The sequence below is a fragment of the Nicotiana attenuata genome, unplaced genomic scaffold (assembly GCF_001879085.1).
Source record: "Nicotiana attenuata strain UT unplaced genomic scaffold, NIATTr2, whole genome shotgun sequence".
NCBI classification, from domain to species: domain Eukaryota; kingdom Viridiplantae; phylum Streptophyta; class Magnoliopsida; order Solanales; family Solanaceae; genus Nicotiana; species Nicotiana attenuata.
The window spans coordinates 8,272-30,527 of NW_017675152.1; the positions used below are offsets into that span (position 1 = coordinate 8,272).

Here is a 22,256-nt window from a genome sequence, read left to right on the forward strand (position 1 = left end):
GGATACGTAGAGCTTCTTCTGAAATTGGCTTGTCATTTGGTTCTTGTGCTTCCATTTTCCTTTGTCTTAGTTCAATATGCATATTCTTCTTAATTGAACCATATAGTGCAACTAAAAAGACTTGTCAATGCAATACTATATACTACTTGGACAAGAAAAGAGCTAGAGAGAGACTTGTAATTGGGAAGAATTAAAGGTAAATTTTTGTAGCTTATTGTACGTGACCTTTAAATAAGTTTGATCCTTCCATTGGGTTGCTATGAATGGAAGAATGTTACACTTTAATTTCTTCCAACTTTTCTCATATTCCCTAAACTTCTGTTTTGTTTCTTTTCCTCTTTTAAGTGGGCTTTACGCATCGCAAATTTGGATTAGTATAGTCAAGTGAGTTTCGAGTAACAGATGGTTAAAAAAGGTTGAATAATAGAATAAAGTACTTTTTTTTTCAATGTAGGTTTTCTAGAAATTTTTAAGATCTTCTTCTGGCGAGTGGTGTACAGGGGCGGATGTACTTTTAATAGTATTGTCAAAGGCGAAAAGCTCTATAAAGCGCTCTAGGTCACTTGGGGCATTAAGCGCAAAGCGCAATTTAAGTGTGGGCTTTAGTTAAAAAAGGCGCAATGCGAGAAAAGAATAAAAATATATATGTATTTCAATAGAAAAGTAGCAGCCTATTCTTGAAATAAACAATTCGCAATCATTCATATAGTTTTCCTTAATAACTAATACACTTATTTGCCGATTATATGTGTAGTCTAGCCTTGCTCTATTCAAGATAGAATTCATGGGCAATAATGGGCGCGTCTTGGTGGCTTACCTAGACTGAAGCGCAGCTCAAGGGAGGCAAAGCGCCCTCCCTGAGCTTTTCTGAGCTTTAGGGCTTAAGCGTGCCTTAAATAAGCCTTTGACAACACTTACTTTTAACGAAGCGGTATTACGCAATACTATTTCGTTGATTTTTTCTATTAAATATATGTATTAATACTATGAAGAAACTGATAATTAGGAAAGACTAACACCACTTGATGACATAAATGGTCTCTTGGCATATAATAGGATATACGCAAATGTGAATTTCTGTGATGCGCTTGCTCTTCTTACACCAATTGACTAGTAAGTCCTTCATTGACTTTTACCATTTGTTCTCTGCCATTTAAATTTGGGAAAATGACATTGTATAGTCGCTGCAAAATAATACTCGAAAAATGGTATAAAATTCGTATAATTTTGTATATGTATACATTCTGTATGTTATATACATATATTATATACGTTTTATATATTTTTTCGGCTACCAAATATAAATAGTTTCTGGCGCGGGCAAAAAATGATAACACCCCTAAATTTCATTAACTTTACTACTACCACTTCTACTCCGTCATTTGACTCTATTTTGGAATCATCTATAACATATCGTTGGTCTAGTTTATATAAAAGTTACTTAATTTAAAAAGAGTGACATAAAGTCCCAGTAAGTTTGTATTGGGGAAAATTGTATTTCATATATATATGGTGACGTGTCAGGACACGTGGACTGGTCAAATGGTCAATGAATTACAATTAGGCACGATTTAAGAGTTGTAAAACAGACACGAGCAAAGAAGGAGGAAGAGGCACGGGACATCAGATAAATAGCACGGCGCCCCTACCTATTTAAATCATTTATATCCGGGCATCAGAAGGAATGAATCTGGTTATAAAAAAGCGTGTAGATATAGCATTTAATGGGTATTAAATGTTGAGTCTGTTAAGGAATATATATATTCAATGTAATGATTGTGTAACGTAGCATTCAATGTCTTTAATTAATCATAATAGCCTCATTATGATTTAGGCATAACGTACATTCTCAAAGGTATCTATAAAAAGGAGATATATGATAAGTTGTAGGACACACAAAAAAGCTATTGAAATATACATTGGCATCATTTGTTTTTCTTGATTATTATATTGCTACTCAGAATTATTTCCTTTTATTCATTTCTTTGATTATCAGTAACCCGAGTTCTTCTAAATTCTAGCTTTGACTAAAATTCTATTTTTTGGTTAAACAAATTGGTTCCGTTACCGGGAATCTGATAATCTATTTCCTCTTTGCTTAACTTTCCTTGTTACATCAACTATGGCAAACAACAATGATAACACTCAAGGAAACCAAGAAAATCAAACAAATCAACAACTTCAGGGAGATCTGCAGGATAATACGCATTAGTTCCTTCTCCACAAGGTTCTCCACGACGGTCTCGTGAAGGCACTCCTGAGGGTCTCATACAGATGGTCAAGCTCAATTTGAAAATGTTGAGACTATGAACGAGGCTTTACAAAAACTTATTGCCTCTCAAGTCAATAAAGCTCTTCAGGCTTTTGTTAGCCAATTACCTGCTGGACCACCAACACCCACACCAAATAACGACACTCTAGAGAACCCTCGTTCTGGACTCGTTAATTCAGGTAGTGGGGGAACCCCCAGCGAATCACAGGAGGGAGAACCAAGTAATTCTAATTTACAGAATTTAGTACTAACATTGCAGAAACAGCTCAAGGAGCAAAGTGACCGCATAGAGCAGATACCTGGGGTGCCGCCCGTGATCAAAGGGGTAGATATGGATAAGTATTCTCAACAGCCTTGGAAGCCAAGTGCTGCTCCTCTCCCAATTCCAAAGAAGTTCAAAATGCCTGATATAACAAAGTACGATGGAACAACAGACCCACGAGACCATGTTACTACATTTACAACAGGCGTAAAGGGCAACGACCTGACTAAGGAGGAGATTGAATCAGTCTTAGTCAAAAAATTCGGTGAAACGCTCACTAAAGGAGCGTTAACATGGTATTCTCTTTTACCCGAAAATTCTATAAATTCTTTTGCTGAGCTTGCAGATTCTTTTATCAAAGCACACTCGGGAGCTCAAAAAGTTGAAAAATGAATGAAATATATCTTCAAGATCAAGCAAGGAGACTCAGAATTGCTTAGAGAATTCGTGGATAGATTTCAACGTGAAAGAATGACATTGCCACGTGTACCTGACAACTGGGCAGCCATAGCCTTCACAAGCAACTTGAATGAGAACAGTTCAGAAGCTACGAGGCGACTCAAGGAAAGCCTCCGAGAATTTCCAGCAACGACGTGGAATGGCGTCTATAACAGATACAGTACAAAGATGAGGATTGAAGAAGATATTATTTTACGACATAAAAAAGAAGAAAAAGTAAACTCAAGACGTGCAGAAAATGAAAAAAGATCTGGTAAAAACAGGTACGATCCATACATGGGACCTGCGGAGAGAGACTCACGATCAAAGCAGGATAATCAGAGGTACGATCACAGATCAAAGAATAAAGAATCAGGCTCCTCTTCCAGATTTGGGAATGATCGAAACACACGCGAGCCACGAGATGATGATAAGGGTTTGAAGGCAAGGTTTGGTGGTTATAATTTCAACGTAAGCACTTCTGAGCTCGTAGCTGTTTTAAGAAGCATGGGAGATAAGGTACGGTGGCCAAAGGAAATGCGATCGAATCCAAACAGACGGAACCCTGATCATTGGTGCAAATTTCATAATGATCACGGGCATAAAACAGCAAATTGCAGGTTTTTGCAAGGTGAAGTTGATCATTTCCTAAAACAGGGGTATCTCACTGAGTTATTCAGTGAGAAAGGTAAACAAGCATACATGAAAAACAGGCAGGAGCCTCCAAAACCACCTTCTCCCAAGAGAACTGTCAACGTTATAAGTGGGGGTGAAGATATCAATGGCGTGTCATATACGCAGCGAATAAGATTTCCAAAGTAACAATTACTCACGGGAAGCGGCTGCGGCATGTATTGGAGGAAGAAAATATTACATTCAATGATGCAGATGCCGAGGGTCTATTAACTCCACATAACGACGCAGTGGTAATATCTTTACTTGTACATGACACTAACGTGAAACGAGTTTTGATCGATCCAGGTAGTTCCGTGAACATTATTCTGATACGAGTATTACGTGAGATGCAAGCTGAAGAAAAAGTAATACCAAAGGCACATACTCTATCTGGGTTTGATAATTCCAGTGTCGTTACAAAAGGAGAGGTAACGCTCACCACATTTGCTGAAGGAGTCGTCAAAGACACAAAGTTCCAGGTAGTAGACATGGAGATGGCTTACAATATGATTCTTGGGAGACCATGGATCTACGAGATGGACGTTGTTCCTTCAACTTTGCATCAGGTCATTAAATTTCCAGCGCCATGGGGAATCTGTCAAATCAGGGGAGATCAACAGACATCTAGGAACATCAACTCCGTGGCAGACTCAAGCACGAAGGGTGAAGAAAAATAGCAATTACAGAATTCAGTTGAGGATAACATAGCGTCAACCTCAACTGAGCAAGAGCAAACAGATGTAGATTCAAGGCCCGATTCCATTCAAGATCCAGAGGAAAATGAAAACATCAAAACGACGATAGAAGAGCTGGAGACTGTGGTTTTGTTTATACACTGGCCAGAGAGAAAAGTATATATAGGAGCTAATCTTAGCCCGGAGGTGAAGCGTAAGTTAATTGAATTTTTAAAAGCTAACGCAGACTGTTTTGCTTGGTCCCATACAGACATGACAGGTATACCACCGGAGGTGACGACTCATAAACTAAATGAAGATCCTTCATATCCTCCAGTCAAGCAAAAGAAAAGAAAGCAAGGAACTTTCAAGAATCAGGTGATTCAGGAAGAAGTACAAAAATTGCTAAAAATTGGCTCTATTCGTGAGGTAAAGTATCCTAACTGGTTAGCCAACACTGTTGTAGTTCCAAAAAAGAACGGTAAGTGGCGGGTTTGTGTAGATTACACAGATCTTAATAAAGCCTGCCCTAAAGATTCTTTTCCACTACCACACATAGATCAATTGATTGATGCAACTGCAGGTCATGAACTATTAAGTTTTTTAGATGCATATTCGGGGTATAATCAGATTAAAATGGATCCAGGAGATGAAGAAAAAACTTCCTTCATAACAGACAGGGGGACTTACTGTTATAAAGTAATGCCCTTTGGTCTAAAGAATGCAGGAGCAACGTATCAGAGGTTAATTACCAAAATGTTTCAAGAGCATTTGGAAAAAACTATGGAGGTATATATAGATGATATGCTTGTTAAAACTCAGCATTCAGAAGATCATATATCGCATCTATCTGAAACTTTTAAAATTTCGCGGAATTTTAATATGAAGTTAAATCCTGAAAATGTGCATTTGGTGTTGCATCAGGTAAGTTCTTAGGTTTTCTTGTTTCTAACTGTGGTATTGAGGTAAATCCTGCACGGATTAAGGCCATTGAAGAAATCCTTGATATACTCTCGAGCAAGAAAGAGGTTCAAAGATTAACAGGGAGGATTGCAGCTTTGGGAAGATTCATTTCTAAATCATCAGAGAAGTGTTTTCAATTCTTCTCAGCTCTTAAGAAGCAGGATCATTTTGAATGGAACGAAGAGTGTCAGCAAGAACTCAGGAATTTGAAAGTGTACACCGTTACTAGCAAAACCAAAGGCTGGGGAAAGATTGCTCATTTACCTTGCTGTTTTAGAAGTAGCGGTAAGTGCGGTTTTGGTTCGAGAAGAACAAGGTAAACAATCCCCTATCTATTATGTTAGTAAATCTTTGTTAGATGCGGAAATGCGGTATCCTCAATTGGAAAAGCTCGCACTCGCATTAATCATGGCATCTAGGAAATTAAGGCCTTACTTTCAGTGTCATCCTATTGCTGTAGTAACCGCCTACCCTTTACGTAATATATTGCATAAGCATGAATTATCAGGTAGGTTGGCTAAGTGGGCAATAGAGTTAAGTGAATACGAAATCACGTACCAACTTAGAACTGCTATAAAATCACAAGTGTTAGCTGATTTCGTGGCTGATTTTAGTCACGGCATGCAATTAGAAGCACAAAAAGAATTACAGGTGCTCAATGGAGCTAATCCAGGAACTTGGACTTTATTCGTTGATGGTTCATCTAATGTAAAAGGAGCAGGTTTAGGGATTATTTTGGTACCACCTACGGGTGAAACCATTCGACAGGTTATCAAATGTCATTCAATAACTAACAATGAGGCAGAGTATGAGGCTGTGATTGCAGGTTTAGAACTGGCACGAGAACTTGGCATAAATCAGATTATAATCAAAAGCGATTCACAACTTGTGGTTAATCAAATGCTAGGGACTTATACAGCCAGGGAAGCAAGGATGAAGCAATATTTTAGAAAAGGTGCGGGAGCTAATAAGGCAATTTCAAACCTGGAAAGTTACACAAATACCAAGGGATGAAAATCTTGAAGCAGACGCTTTAGCTAATCTCGCATATGCGGCTGACGTGGCAAGCGATGAAAATAGCTCAGTTATTCATTTATTTCATTCAGTTCTCGACCCTGACAAGAAATGAGGTAAATTTTAATAATTTAACTTGGGATTGGAGGAACGAGATTGTAGCTTTTTTGCAGTATGGAACCGTCCCTGATGACAAGAAAAAAGCCCATGCACACACTTCGCAAAAAGGCTGCTCGCTACTGTTTAAATCAAGGCAACCTATATCGTAAAATGTTCGGTGGCCCCTTAGCTAGATGCCTCGGTCCTTATCAAACAGAGTACGTAATGAGAGAAATACATGAGGGGCATTGTGGAAATCACGCTGGAGGAAGATCATTGGTAAGAACCTTAATCAGGGCAGGTTACTATTGGCCAAAAATGGAAGAAGAAGCGGAAAGTTTCGTGGCCAAATGTGATAAATGCCAAAGGTACGGTAACAATATGCATAGACCCGTGGAATTATTACATTCGGTCATCGCACCATGGCCATTCATGAAATGGGGAATGGATATCGTGGGTCCATTACCACAAGCAAAAAATTTCTGCTCGTACTTACTGATTATTTTACTAAATGGGTAGAGGCAGGAGCCTTCAAACAGGTACGAGAAAAGGAAGTCAAAGATTTTATTTGGCGAAACATCATATGCCGTTTTGGCGTACCAAAGGAGATCGTATGTGATAATGGTCCTCAGTTTATTGGAGCTCAAATCACAGAATTTTTTCAAAGTTTGCAAATTAAAAGGATTACGTCCACACCTTATCATCCCGTAGGTAATGGGCAAGCAGAGTCAAAGAACAAGGTTATTGTAAATAATTTAAAGAAGCGTTTGGAAGAATCAAAAGGAAATTGGCCAGAGGTGCTACCTGGTGTTTTATGGGCATATCGCACAACAGCAAAAACGAGCACAGGAGAAACACCCTTTTCATTAGTTTATGGAGATGAGGCTTTGATTCCAGTTGAGATAGGAGAACCAAGCACACGATTCATGCAAGCGACACAAGAATCTAATGACAAAGAGATACGGGTCAATTTGTATCTACTGGAAGGCAGGAGAGAAGCTGCATTAATAAGAATGGCAGCACAAAAACAAGTCATAGAACGATATTACAATAGGAAAGCACGCCTCAGATTCTTTAAAGTTGGGGACTTCGTACTTAAAAAGGTTTTCCAGTCTATAAAGGCAGCCAAAACGGGTAAATTAAGTCCAACTTGGGAAGGATCCTATAGAGTTCGAGATATTGCAGGCAAGGGGGCATATGCATTGGAGATAATGGATGGCAAAGTACTACCTTCACATTGGAATGCTGTTCATTTGAAGAGATATTACTTCTAAGGAATAGCCACGGTCAGGTATCACCATTTTGCATTTAATTTTTTGAATTGTTAAAATTTTACTAACGATTTTAGATGATAGGCACAAAGCTAGCCCGTACTAAATGATGAGTCACGACCTGTAAGGCACACGGAATAACCTAAAATTCCTGGCCTAGGGCTACAATTATTCTGATAGAAATTTAAACGGGTTAAGCAGTCTTCATCTATAATCGTACCTCCGAGTCCCGTATGTATTTCCTTTTCAGGAAAATGGCCAAATGAGAGAAACTATCAAGTGCTCGAGGCTTCATACTTCAACACTCAAACACTTGGGGGACTACATGATATACACAAGTATATACAAAGAAGGCAGAGAAGATTGAAGAAAAATCAAGCCTGAAAAAGTCAAGTGCAGAGTAATAAAAGTCACATGAAGTCATGAGCCAAGGCTAAAGAAAACCTTACTGTAGTTAGGGTAAAAGCTATGTACTGAAGCAGGTTGTAAATAAAAACCTTGCATTTATTGTTCTAAAACGGGATATAAAGAAAAACCTCGTGTTTATTATTTTTTCTTAAAAATCTGTTACAAGGGAAAACAGTTACGAGAAAGTTATAGATGTAATTCAAATACATGTAAGATGTTATTCAAAACTTGTCAAGGCTCAAAATAAAAACTTGTCAATGTTATTTCAAGGAAATATGTGTGTTCCTATTTCTTTTATCGTATGCTAACACCATTATGAAGTTGAGACGTCTTCTTCATTAAGTGTCGAAATATAAAAGGGCCCTCTTTTATAAAACTCATGTTTAAATCATGAGATTAACAGAAGCATTTTCAAATAATAAAAATGCAAAATTATTCTATAAGTCCTTAAGAATAAAGGCAAGAATAAAAGCAAACAGAAGTTAAAACAATAACGTAAAAAACTTCTTGAATACTTAAGACTAAGTAATAACTTAGTCACAAAACTATGAAATTGTTTATACAAATCGCCCCATGAAAGACTTGGGGACTTTCGTTCCAAAATCAACCCTCAAATGATAACCAAGGGTTTGATTACAAATGTCTAAAATAAACTTTCAAAAGAATCCAAGAGCCTTAAACATAGTTTTCCAAAAAGGTACCTGAAAAAAGGGAATTTAAAGCAATGTAAATTTTTTCACTAAGAAGAGAGAACTGAAGAAGGATCATCAACGGGCTCAACTTGGGCAGGATCAGGAGCACCAACAGACGAGGTCTCAGCTTGGCTTGCAACAAGAGGCACAATTGGGCTTAAGGAAGGTGAGACACCCGTGGTAATTTCAGCGTTCACAAGAACTTCAACAACGGGAGTTTCAGCCACGGAAGTTTCAATCACGGGAGCTTCAACCTCGGGAGATGAAAAATCTTGTGTTTGTTGAGCTCGTTCAATGGTTTCATTCACCTTGGCTAATTCTGATTCCAGGTTGAAGCTTTCTTGGCCCATTTCCAGTAAGGTGTCACGACATGAATTTAAGAATGCCCAACTTACCTCAACATCAGTTTTCTCTTCAAGGATTTCATAATCCCTCTCCCAAGCAGCGACCTCATTCTTGAGCTCTTCATTCTCAGCTAAGACAGAACTATAAGAAGATTGAAGGGTGACATGAGAATTCTCCAAAGCATGCACCTTATCAACAGGGGCTCGAAGATCCTCCTGTGTCTTAGTTAAATTCTGAACCAGCTCCCCGGCATAAATTTCTTTTTGATTCAAAAGATCCTTCAACGCCCTGATCTCTTCACTGGCCTTGGATAACTGTTCAGAAAATGAAGACTCAAGGCTCTCCCTTTCCTTCTCTGCCTGACTAGATGAAGCCTTGATGACCGCCAGCTCCGAAGTTAATGCTCGTACTTGCTGTTCTAAGGTACTTCTTCTCTCTTGCAAATCTTCTATGTCGATTTGAGCGCTGTCAAACTGTTCCTTCCAGTTGTTTGCCTCCAACTGGGAATCACGTGCTACCTTCTCCAAGAGGGAGATTCCGCTCATCAACTTAGTGCCAATAAGGTTGGCCTACGTAAAAAAAAAAGAAAGTTATCACAACTCAACAAAGAAAAGAACAGCAAACTACTCAATTGTATTTGCTAATTTTCAAAAGTATAAAAGAAAAATACCTTTAAAGTAGCATGCACTGTGTCATTCATGAGAGTCAGGTTGCTATGGCTCTCAAGCTTTGCTTTCTCGATGGGGCCAATCAAAGGCTCAAGCCAAATATCAGCTTGACCGGACTTTCTCAAGAGGCTGTTGTTAGTAGGAACCTCAATGGTTACGCTCCTCACAACAGTACTCCTACTTGAAGAACCCACCTCCGTATGGTGAACGATAGGTGGAGGAATTGCCAAAGGAGGAACGGTGGAAGAAGGAATAGAAGCAACAGTTGATGAAGGTAAAGAAGCAATCACAGGTACGGGAGATGAAAAGGAAGATAAGGGAAGCTCGTTTAGAACAGGTCCTAAGTTTCCACTACCAAAACCACTAACAAAAAATTGATCGATAGACTCACGAGTGTCGTGAGGAGAGATGTCATCATCAGGAATGATAACTGGACTAACAACAGGCTCGGAAAGAGACAGATGAGGGGAGACTTCAGCCTCGTCATTAGAGACGATACGTCTCCGGGCTCGTGGTCTCATCACCAGGGAACCCTCATCTTCTTCCTCTGAATCTTCCTCCTCAGTAGCTTTTCTTTTTGAAGAAACCAAGAATATATCTTGGGCTGAAGAGGTACGAGTGCTCAAAGAGTCACGTGAAGCTATGATTGCCTCTGCGATGACTCCTCGAATAGCAAATCTTGATAAAAAGAAGGATAAAAGTTAGAATAAAGAAAATATTTATATACAGACAAGGTAAAATAGAAACCTCTTACCATGAGTTTTTACTTTCCAACCGTAATGGTTGTAAAGGTTTTTCCACGACCTACCCTCCATTGGAGCGGTCTTCAACAATTTTCCTACCCAACCACGGAAGTTGGGCACGGTCTCCACAACACCCATGGTTGCTGAGAAAAGAAAAAGAAGCGGCATTAGAAAAGTTGATAAAGCTTGTAAGGAAAAGGCACGAGGAAGATTTAACACTTACGACAAAGTTCCACTTCTCAGGAAAAGGAACGTTATTTTCACCCACTAAACCAGCAGTGGGGGCAGCAACAAACCGAGCATACCAGCCACGGTCTTTATCATCCTCGGGGCTCACTAAAACCCTCTTGCTCCTGGCTGCTAGGGTAAACACGCCGTTGCGAAAAAGCCTAGGGGAATAGAGATGAATTAGGTGGAAAAAAGTAAATTCAACCTCCGCCAGGTTAGTGAGGTGCCTCAAGCAAAGGACAACCCTCCAAACAATCGAACCAATTTGACCCAAACATACGTTGAAAAAACGGCAAAAGTCTAGAATGACCGGGTCAATGGCCGGTTTAAACCCTAGAGTGAAAGGGTATGTGTAAACAAAGAAGAATCCGATTAAGTAAGAAGTGATCCTTTGATTTGGGTTAGGAATGATAATTGGAAAATCGTCACTATCAGTAACAATCTTTACGAATTATAGGAGTTAAAATATCTGTGATTTGAGTGGGAAAAGCGTCAGCACGATCTAAAGAGGGAACTTGGGTCCTGAGAGATTCTCTATTGAAAAGAAATTTCTGTTGGGACTATTTCTTCAACTAGAGGCTCACGAAGGGGCTCAGAGGATTATTTATTCCTACAGAAGATCTCTGAGAAAGGGAACCTCTAGTCCTAGAAGAGGGACCCGAGCTAGAAGAAGGAGTGGATGTGCTACCACCACGAGCAGACCCCAAGCTACGGAGTCTACCCCCTCTTCTATGCCTAACAGGAGCATTGGGGAAGTTATCTAAAATGGGGGTTCTCCTAGGGTTAGGGTTTGGTGAAGCCATGACAAAGAAGATTGAAGTAGAGCAGAAGAGAATAAGAGGTTTTTGAAGAATTAAAGTGTTTGACACGCTTTATGTGGTAAAAGACAAGTAAAGAAGTTATATTTATACTAATGGGTGACCGGTAAAAGGAAAAAGTACAATGATGGAAGAGCTATAATAATGATAACTGACACTTCGTGAATAGGGAAGCCGAAAAGAAAGCCTAAGAAAGTGCTGCAAAACTGTAGAACCAATAAGAGGATGACACGTGTCTAATGCATTAAATGGAAGTGACAATTGAAGCGTCGATTCTGTCAGAGCATTAATGGTGACAAAAATTCTCTTTTAAATGAATTCCACTTCCCAAATATTCAAACTGATGAATAAATGGAAAGTGGGGGGGACTATCTGTATTGGAAAAAAATTATATTTTATATATATATGGTGATGTATCAGGACACGTGGATTGGTCAAATGGTCAATGAATCACAATTAGGCACGATTCAAGAGTTGTAAAACAGACACGAGCAAAGAAGGAGGAAGAGGCACGGGATATCAGATAAATAGCACGGCGCCCGTACCTATTTAAATCATTTATATCCGGGCATTAGAAGGAATGAATCTGGTTATAAAAAAACGTGCAGATATAGCATTTAATGGGTATTAAATGCTGAGTCTGTTAAGGAATATATATATTCAATGTAATGATTGTGTAACGTAGCATTCAATGTCTTTAATTAATCATAATAGCCTCATTATGATTTAGGCATAACGTACATTCTCAAAGGTATCTATAAAAAGGAGATATATGATCAGTTGTAGGACACACAAAAAAGCTATTGAAATATGCATTGGCTTCATTTGTTTTTCTTGATTATTATATTGCTACTCATAGGGGTGTGCATTCGAATCGGTTTATTGATAAATCGAATCGATTATTTGTTATCGAAATCGAAATCGAAAAAATCGAAACCTTATTGAAACGATAACGATAAGCATATGTACAAATCGATAATCGATAAGTAATTATCGATAAGGGTCAAAATCGAATCGATAAATCGAATGCACACCCCTAGCTACTCAGAATTATTTCCTTTTATTCATTTCTTTGATTATCAGTAACCCGAGTTCTTTTAAATTCTAGCTTTGACTAAAATTCCATTTTTTGGTTAAACAAAATTGTTATTATTATCATCGTCATTTAAAAGTGTAATAATACTACGTTATCTATTGCTAGCCACAAAATAAAAATAAAATAAAAATCCATTGCTTGCCACCGGTACAAGTTATCATGACTATTTCAACATAAGAAATTGAAGCCTGCATATACCTTCGGCCCACATTGCTTGTGGTTAGTTCCGAGAATCTTCTAAAGTCTATAGTAGAATTCCATTAATGCATATGCAGACTATCAAATATGGAAACCAAACTCCATTATAAATTGGCTGAAATCATCTCCACTAAACGCACCATTACTACAATATTAACATTTGAAGTTGGCTTAATTTTCTCTATAGAAGCAACACGAAAGAATTTGAAGCTCAGTTCTGTTTTCTGTCAGTGATAAATTTCAAAAGCAATCAAGGTTATATAGCCTTTTGTTTATTAAATATTGTTTCCTATCTTCTAATCGGTTACCATAATTAAACTTGAGTTCATCGTATGTTCTAGTCCATAATATTTTTCTAACTTGAATAATATTCTGATACGTAATGGCTCATCAAGTGCAGGATGATTACATCTGGAGCTATGTGGTTTATTGCAGTTATAGCCATTTTGTCACTCCTTTTATGTGGTGAAGGCCAACGGGTGCAAACACCTCAGGCAATTGTTGCAAAAGATGGCTCTGGGAATTACACCACAATAACGGATGCCATCATTTCAGCACCAAACAACAGTGTAAATAAATACTGTATCAAAATTAAGCAACGGACGTATTATGAATATATTCGAGTAGATAAATGGAAGACAAACATAGTCCTAATCGGTGAAGGCATGGACTATACCATAATTTCAGGGAATAAGAGCTACGGCGGTGATGGAATCAAGAAAAGTCTCACTGCTACTGTGGGTAAGCGATCAACTGTTACGTTACTCAAATCATAGTATGATATATCTTTTATCTGGATTTTACTGATGTGAATATTCGTTGTTTCATTTCGATTAGGTGTCAATGGGAAGGGCTTCATGGCCCAAGATATCACATTTAGGAACGATGCTGGACGGGAGAACCAACAAGCAGTGGCATTAAGAGCAGAAGCTGAATATCTCACTTTCTATAGGTGTCGTTTCGACGGCTTTCAAGACACCTTATACACAAAAGAAGGCCGACAATTCTACAGGGATTGTGAAATATTTGGCACCATAGATTTCATCTGTGGTGATGCAACAGCCATATTCCAGAACTGCTTAATTGAAGCACGCTTGCCATTGCCCAAACAATATAATGCAATCACAACACAACAGAGAGAATATTGGAACTTAACAACAGGAATAGTGCTGCAAAATTGCAAACTAAAAGCAACTCAGGAGTTGGAGAAAATGGGTAATGTTACTACATTTTTAGGTCGGCCGTGGGGTAATTTCTCTAGGACAGTGGTCATGCAAAGTTACATTGACCATTTTATAAATCCAAGAGGATGGGTTGAATTTATAACCGAGTCGTTAGTTCAGCCATTCTATCTTGAGTATGAGAATAGAGGTCCGGGTGCAAATACAGATGGACGAGTGGACTGGGCGTCTGTCACTAGAGATCCAGAGGTTGCATTAAATTTCACAGTCAGACACTTCATAGGAGGTGACAAATGAATTCCTGCCAATGTTCCGCATTATTTAGATCTTCATGAATAGCCCGTGTAATACTCATGTGCAAGTTCCCACTAGTTATCATAATTTGCAAATATAGTTTATATGAATGTTAGAATTTTTCATGTTGTCAACTTATTTGAAATGAATTAAGTAATTTGATTTACTATCCAACAACGAAAGTCCAGCGGATTGAACTAGCAAGTTATTAAATTGCTCGCGAATGTTGCTTCTTTGACGAGTTTTAAACCTAAAACTAATCTCATAAGCCTGACTATAAATTATTTCGGAGCAAGATAAAAGGTATTTAAATGAATATTGTTGCAGCCAAACGCACTCACGCAAGTGCACGTGATCGTCAGTAATAAAGTAGTGAGTAGAGTATCGTTCCCACGAGGACTTGTGATTAACTATTAACTAAATTAGACTATCCTAATTATCTATACAAGAATTAAACCTAGAAGTATTTGATTCTATACTAATTAAATAAAGAAATATAAATAATGAACTTTAAACAGAGGAAGAGCAGATTTTTATGAAATCAATGTAATGAAAACGATCTAGGGTTATGGGCTATCTAACATTCCTATTGTATTCTTCAATTGAATTGACTAACTAATTTATCGAGTTTATTGGTTGACAGGGTTAATATTGCTCATAGGAATCTGTCGAGTTCTTACTCGCCTATTCAAGCTAACCTAACGCCTATATGCCTATGGAGTTAGAATCAACAAGAACGCATTTATAATTCCTGTATTTCAACCAAGCAAGGCAATTAGGTATATGTCTATCCTAATTGCGAATCCGTTCCCCGATGCCCAGGTTCAAGAACTTGCTCTACTCAATCCTATATGCAATCTAGAATTCCGACTTTCGAGTTCAACTCTATATTCGTAGATAGTATTCAATTGGTGATCAAGAAATCAAATAATTAAGTGCAGGATTGAATAAATAAACCAATATAATAAACTAAGAAATCAAAATCAATATCCGAATAACAATAGTCATGAAAGAACCACAACCCTAGAACGTGAAGTTTAGCTCCACATAGACATGGTAACAAAATAACAAATCATACAAAGAAACATAAAATATTACTAAGTTTGGTGGAAGAAAAGATGAAACCCGATGAATTCCGGCCTCCACGGCGGCTCTGTGCTTGTGTTTTCCTCTCAAAAACGTCCTCCTCTTCAAAATACCGTTTTTCCATGTATATATACCAAGTAGGGTTGGGCCCAAACAATTATACCTTCTCCAATGTGAAAAAGGACACTGGCTCTGTAAATTTTGTACAGCCGCGCCGCACCGTGCGGCGCACTAGTGAAAATTATCAGCAGCCTCAACTTTTCGCATCAGGCAACATTTTACACTGCTGCGCCGCGCCTTGCGGCGTCCCATGCGGCGCGACAGTGTAATTTTTACAAAGTGAACTTATTTCGTCCTCTTTTAACATCCGGACTTGGTACACGACCTCCGAACAGGATCCCGGCTTAATTCCTTAGGCTTTTACTCAGACTTCAAAGCTCCAAATCACTTGAATTCATTCCATAATATCTACATAGCTCGGAATCACTCCTACAAGGCATAACACATTTAGTGCAAAACACTAGCGATTAAAACTCAAACTCAATTAAAGTGCAATAAATTAGAGTATAATAATCGACTAAAATACGATAGCCTATCATCAAATATTAATTAGAAAGATCATTTAACGTTTTCCAACTTCCAATAGTGACTTTCATAACTTGAACAAGAAAAGAAGAGGAGGAAATAAAGACTTCGATGATAGGACAACCTTCTTCTTCCATTGCAAATATATCCATTGGTGTTACTGTTAAGAAGCTGGAATCGACATGGATTTTGAGGAAAATGCTAACTAGGGCTTGAAGTTTTCATAGAGAAAGAGAGAGAACGAGCTGAGTGTTATTTCATCGAAAATAAAATATTTTTCTCTGTAAATAGAATGTGGGCCACCATATTTATATGACCCGAGTCAGACCACTTAAGCTATACATTAAAAAAACGTGGGCCAAGCCCAAACCAAATACACTAACTACACTAACTAGCCCACATCAGTACAATAATGGACTCAACACCCCCCCCCCCCCCACGTCAAGTTGGAGGGTGGTAACACACCCAACTTGTTGATATGGAGACAATGGACTGCCTCGGGCAAAGGTTTGGTGAGAATATCAGCCATTTGGGAGTATTGCTCCTTAGTCAAACCAGGCACTGCAGACAGTTGTTCAGACTGAGATTGGGGCTGGTCATCAGAACCCCCCAAAGCATCAAGAAAACCAGATTTGTCCACTTCAGTATTGGCAGCCATTTTCCTTGGACCATTAGTTTTGGAGAACTTGAAGTTTGGAGGAAAACTATGCAATTTGTAGCACTTTTCAATAGTATGGCCTGGCTTTTTACAATACTTGCAAATAAGAGAAGGTTTAGGAGAATCAAAGCTGACTTTTGACCGAAAATTCTGCTTGGAGACACCAGCATTGAATGAGGCAGAACCTGAAGAAAAATGGGAGGTAGAAGAAACTTGTCTCTGCTTTTCATCACTCAGCAATATGCTGTATACAATGTTCATGGAAGGAAGAGGCTTTAACATAAGGTCTCATTGAGTCCCATCAAGAATTGATACACCTTTTGTTCCTCTTCAGCCTTTTTATTTCCTCCACAAGTACAAACACTCAGATGATTGGCAGAAATAGAGGCTATTTCATCCCATAGTTGTTTGATTTTATTGAAATAAGAGGCAATATCTAAGGAACCTTGGGAAATATGTGCTAGTTCTTTCTTTAATTCAAAAATCCTAGCACCATCAACTTTCCCATATCTTTCTTCTAGTTCATTCTAGATATCTTTGGTAAGTTTTGAGTATTCAATACTACGAGAGATTTCCTTAGTGAGAGAATTGGTTAGCCAGGATACCACCAAGTCATTACAACGTTGCCACTGTCTAGCAAGAGGAGAACCAATAGGAGGTCTCTCAGTAGTCCCATTTATAAAATCCAACTTATTGCGCACAGATAAGGCAACTAGTATATTCCGTCTCCAATTACCGTAACAAGTACCATCAAAAGGAACAGAAACTAAAGAGGCCCCTAGACATCTGAGGGATGTACATAGAGAGGGTGACAAGGATGAGTAAACTCATCAGGATGAAAAGCAGTGTGACGAGCAGAGGAGTTAATAGGAACGGACGAAGATTCAGAAACACTTTTGTTTGCAATAGGAGTAACAACATCAATCGTCATTTTTACTCAAACAATATCAACTAGCCAGACATGCAAGTGAAAAAATGACTAAAAATAAGAACGATGTTACCAACTCTTTCGCAACCGGAAAGACACGGCCTTGAACAAGAGAAAAACGAATGGAAATAGCAAGCGGAAGCCAAAACCCTAGAATCAGATGAGAATCCAGCTGATAAGTCTGTACTGTCCCAATCGCTTGTAGAAATCAGACGGAGAAGCCCAGACAACAGCTAACAGATGAAAAAATTGAAGAATCAAACGCCGAAACCCTAGAAATCAGAAAATGCCTCTGATGAGAGAACTCAAACAAAACTTCGGCGAGAAGTTACACGGATAACATCGGACGATAGCCAAGGACGAGCTCTACCGTAATCCGGCTCTGATACCATGTTAAGAAGCTGGAATCGACATGGATTTTGAGGAAATTAATGCTAACTAGGCTTAAAGTTTTCATAGAGAAAGAGAGAGAACGAGCTGAGTGTTATTTCATCGAAAATAAAATGTTTTTCTCTGTAAATAGAATGTGGGCCACCATATTTATATGCCCCGAGTTAGACCACTTAAGCTATAAATAAAAAAACGTGGGTCAAGCCCAAACCAAATACACTAACTACACTAACTAGCCCACATCAGTACAAATAATGGACTCAACAGTTACAAGAGAGTCTTTTTTAGTTTCATGATTTTTTTTTTTTGGGGGGGAGGAGGGGGGTAGGGAGGGGGGGGGGTAGTGTGTGTGTACAAGAATCCAGTCACAGCATATACTCTAGTTTATCTGGAACAACTGCGATTTCATACTTTTGTTTTTTTTTTTGGTCAGTGTCTATTCACACTTCCCTTTATCTCCCCCACAAAGCAATTTCATCAGTTTTCTGGAGGCATGGAGTCTGTTGCTCAGCAATCAACTTAAGGCCAAAACTTCCTACTACAATATTTGGGATAGGGATCAATCCAGGAAAGCATATTAGGACCATCTGTAAATTGCTTTATATATATTGATTAAAATTGCTTTAATTTGAAAGAATATAACTTATTTATTAAAATATTTTGCATAATGCTAAGTAAACTTTCAAAATAATGCTTGAGTCGCAAAATCAAGTATGATCATTATTGGATATATACTTGAATTCAATTTTCTAAATTTTCTTTAATTTGTCCTTTCTTCCAGTATTTTTACTTAGATCAAGTAACATTTTGATTGCTGGAAAATGTTAATGTTCTAAGATGCAAAGATTATCAAATCATAAATATGAAATCTTGAATTAAGGTTCTTGAGGTCTAAAAGGAAGAAAAAGGGGAGTTCAATGTGACATTTCTAACAACGAAAAAGAGATGTAGTTAATCTGTTACTTTTATTTTGGGATATTCATTTTAAGGTAAATAAATAACTAGCAATTTTAAAGTTGACTTTTTGGTTTTTTTTTTTCCCCTTGCAACCTGGAAATGAAGAAGTAGACTTGTTCCGTTTGAGTAAAAATATTAGTGAAGGAGTTAAATGTGTGGATGTGAAAATAGTGAATCCTGAATCAATTTTCACATAGGCTATAAGCCATGTTTCTTATAAGTATTTCCAAATAAAAGAGTTCATTTAAGCTCAAGATGTTTCTTATATCGGGAGAGGACTGAGAGTGCAGAGAATAATAGTTAGTATTTGTTTTTACATTTCAAAATGATTTTTTTTTTTTTTTTTTGCATGATTGGTTTGAAGTAGTAATAATTTAAATAAAGAGGTGACGCGATTGATAGCTTGTTTGGTCAAGCTTTTAAAATTAGCTTATTTTAAGAAGTGTTTCTCAAAATTTCAGAAAACTACTTTTGATGATAAACAGTTTGTGTTTGGCTAATTAATTTAAAATTTACGTTTGAAAAGAAATTAGTGTTTGACCAAGCTTCTAAAAAGTCTTCTAAATATATATATTTTTCAAAAGAGTTTTTGGAGAGAAGTTACTCTTTTCTGCTTTCCAAAGAGTGCTTCAACTCAAAAGTAATTTTTTTTCTTCCAAAAGTTTAGTCAAACGCCTCAACTTTAATAAAAGCACTTCTTTGAATTAGCCTTGGAGAAGCTTGAAAAGTGTTTTTACCAAAAGTTGTTTTCGAAAAAGTACTTTTGGAGAAAAACATATTGTGTTTAGCTAATCAATCTGAAAAATACTTTTGAGCAATAAATTTTATTTTTGGCCAAGCTTTTAAGAAAATAATTTTAATTGAAAAATAACGAATAAGAATATGGAGAGATTTACTTAATAGTTAATATGATATAAGTAAATAAATAATCTCAATTTTTTTATTAAAGACAATAATTAAAGAAATTCAGTTATTTAAGTAATATGAAAAAAAAAGTGCTTTAATTCTGTAAAGATGATTTAAATATATCAGGAAATTATTTAACAAATCTAAAAGTATTCACCCCTGAAGTCACTAAACACTAGAAAGATCCTAAAATACGAAGAAATCCTTATACATAAATATCCCAAGTATTAGATTTAAAATACGTAAGGTTATTTTGGTATATAATATATTTTGCTAAAGGTATTTTTAGTTATAAGAAAAGTCAAAACTGCTTCTGCTTATAGAGAGAAACTACTTTTTTATGCTTCTCAAAAACTGCTTCTGTTTCTTCCTAAAAGTACTTTTCTCCCAAGAAACTTGGTCGAACACCTCAAATTGAAACAAAAAATAACTTTTTGGGGAAAAAAGCACCTTTGGGTTGGAAAAGAAGCTTGGCAGAACAGACTATAGGTTTAAGTAGTATTTGATAGATTTGGGGGGGGGGGGGGAGTGCACGGTTAGCCACTAATAATACATGTATTTACTTTTAAGCCACTGTTTAAAATGTTTTTAGTCTTTAGCCACTGCTTTAATAAACTTTAACTGCCCAGACGAAAATACCCTTATGCTCATGTCCTTAAATTTTGAACTTAACTTCAGGACTTCAGGACTACATGTCCTTAACTTTTGAACTTGGAACTCTAATGTGACGACCCGACCCGTCGTCTCATGAGTTACCGCTCCGATTTCCCCATTTTCAGCTTCTTTATGCTTCATTATCCATATCTTATGTAATCGAGTCGATTTGAAGTGGTTTTAATAAGAAATGAGACACTTAGTCTCTTTTAAGAAGCCTTAATTGGAAAAGTCAACCGGACGTTGACTTATGAGTTAGATGGCTCGGATGTGAATTCCGATGGTTCGGTTAGCTCCGGGAGATGATTTGTGACTTAGGAGTGTGATCGGAAGTGGTTTTAGAGGTCCGGTGTAGAATTAGGCTTGAATTGGCGAAGTTAGTATTTTGGCGAATTCCGGTTGATAGGCGAGATTTTGATATAGGGTCGGAATGGAATTTCGAGAGTTGCAGTAGCTCCGTTATGTCATTTGGGATGTGCGTGCAAAGTTTCAGATCATTCGGACGAGGTTTGGTAGACTTTTTGATCGAAAATGTGTTTTAAGAGTTTTTGAAAATTCTAAGGTTGAATCCGACGAAAAATTTGTGTTTTGATGTTGTTTTGAGCGTTCTGAAGATTGGAACAAGTTTGAATGATGTTTTAGGATTGGTTGGCATGTTTGGTTGAGGTCCCGGGGGGCCTCGGGTGAGTTTCAGGGTGGTTTCGGACCATTTTTAGGCCATTTTTTAATTGCTGGTTTTTGGCTACAGCAGTGTTCTATGCGATCGCGGGGAATAGGTCGCGATCGCGGTGAGTAAAATGTGAGAAACGTGCCAATGAATCGCGATCGCGGAAAGCCTTACGCGATCGCGGAGAAGAAATCTTCTGTTGCATTGATCCCACTTCGGAAGCTTATATCTCACAATCTATAAGGAATTTGGAGATGATCCAAAAATGAAAATTGTAGCTCTTTGGGTCTAGGTTTTAGAAATGTAAATTAATTGGAATTTGAAGTTGTGTACAAGAAGTTATGGTGGTTACACTATAGGCTGCCCGGGAAGGTCTCTAATACACAGGGATGAATTTGAAAGCTTATATCTCGCAATGTATAAGGAGTCAGGAAATGAACAACATATGAATTATATCCCTATGTGTCTAGTTTTTAGAACATCAAACCATTTGTAATTTGGAGTTGTGTGCAAAAGGTTATGACCCTTATACTGGAGGCTGTCCGGAAGAGCTGGGAACTCTTCATCGCGATCGCGAAGCATCGACCGCGATCGCGAAGCATCGACCGCGATCGCGAAGCATTTTCCGTGATCGCGAAGAGTAAATACCTGGGCAGAATGTTTTAAAACACGTCTGTCGCGATTTTGGGGCTCATTTATTCCATTGTTGATATTTTTGAGAGCTTTTTGAAGGAAATTGAAGAGGGATTCAAGGAGAATCGATTGGAGGTAAGATTTTTGAACTTAAAACACGATTATATTGTGAAATTGGTCTAAAAATTCATGGAAATTAAGCCTAAAATTGATGAACTAGGGCTTGAGTTTTTGATATTTCAAATTGGGATTTGATGGGTCATTTGAGCTCGGATTTGAGAGTTCTTAGTATGCATGAACTCGTGAGAAGATGAGGAATCCATTAATGTTAAACTTTCTGATTTTTCGAGAAGTGGGACCGGGGCTCGGGTTTTGCTAGTTTCGAGATTTTTGCTATTTTTCGATTATTTTCGATTGGGTATTGTTCTCTTAGCATATGGTGATGTATTCGCT

The 22,256-nt window shown here is 37.7% G+C and overlaps 1 protein-coding gene across 1 annotated transcript; it reads left to right on the top strand.

The window, feature by feature from the left end:
• The first annotated feature begins 12,990 nt into the window (after positions 1-12,990).
• Positions 12,991-14,508, top strand: LOC109219740 (probable pectinesterase 56). Its single transcript, XM_019384213.1, has 3 exons — positions 12,991-13,119; positions 13,265-13,605; positions 13,702-14,508. Exons 2-3 carry the CDS (start codon positions 13,266-13,268, stop codon positions 14,340-14,342), a joined length of 981 nt encoding a protein of 326 aa, XP_019239758.1. The 5' UTR covers positions 12,991-13,119; position 13,265; the 3' UTR covers positions 14,343-14,508.
• Positions 14,509-22,256: the final 7,748 nt, after the last annotated feature.

What these genes read in the sequence shown, in the direction of transcription:
- LOC109219740 (XM_019384213.1), top strand. Translation starts at nt 13,266, where the DNA reads ATGATTACATCTGGAGCTATGTGGTTTATTGCAGTTATAGCCATTTTG. An exon ending in AAGTCTCACTGCTACTGTGG is followed by an intron (nt 13,606 to 13,701) that starts GTAAGCGATCAA and finishes CATTTCGATTAG; the next exon opens with GTGTCAATGGGAAGGGCTTC.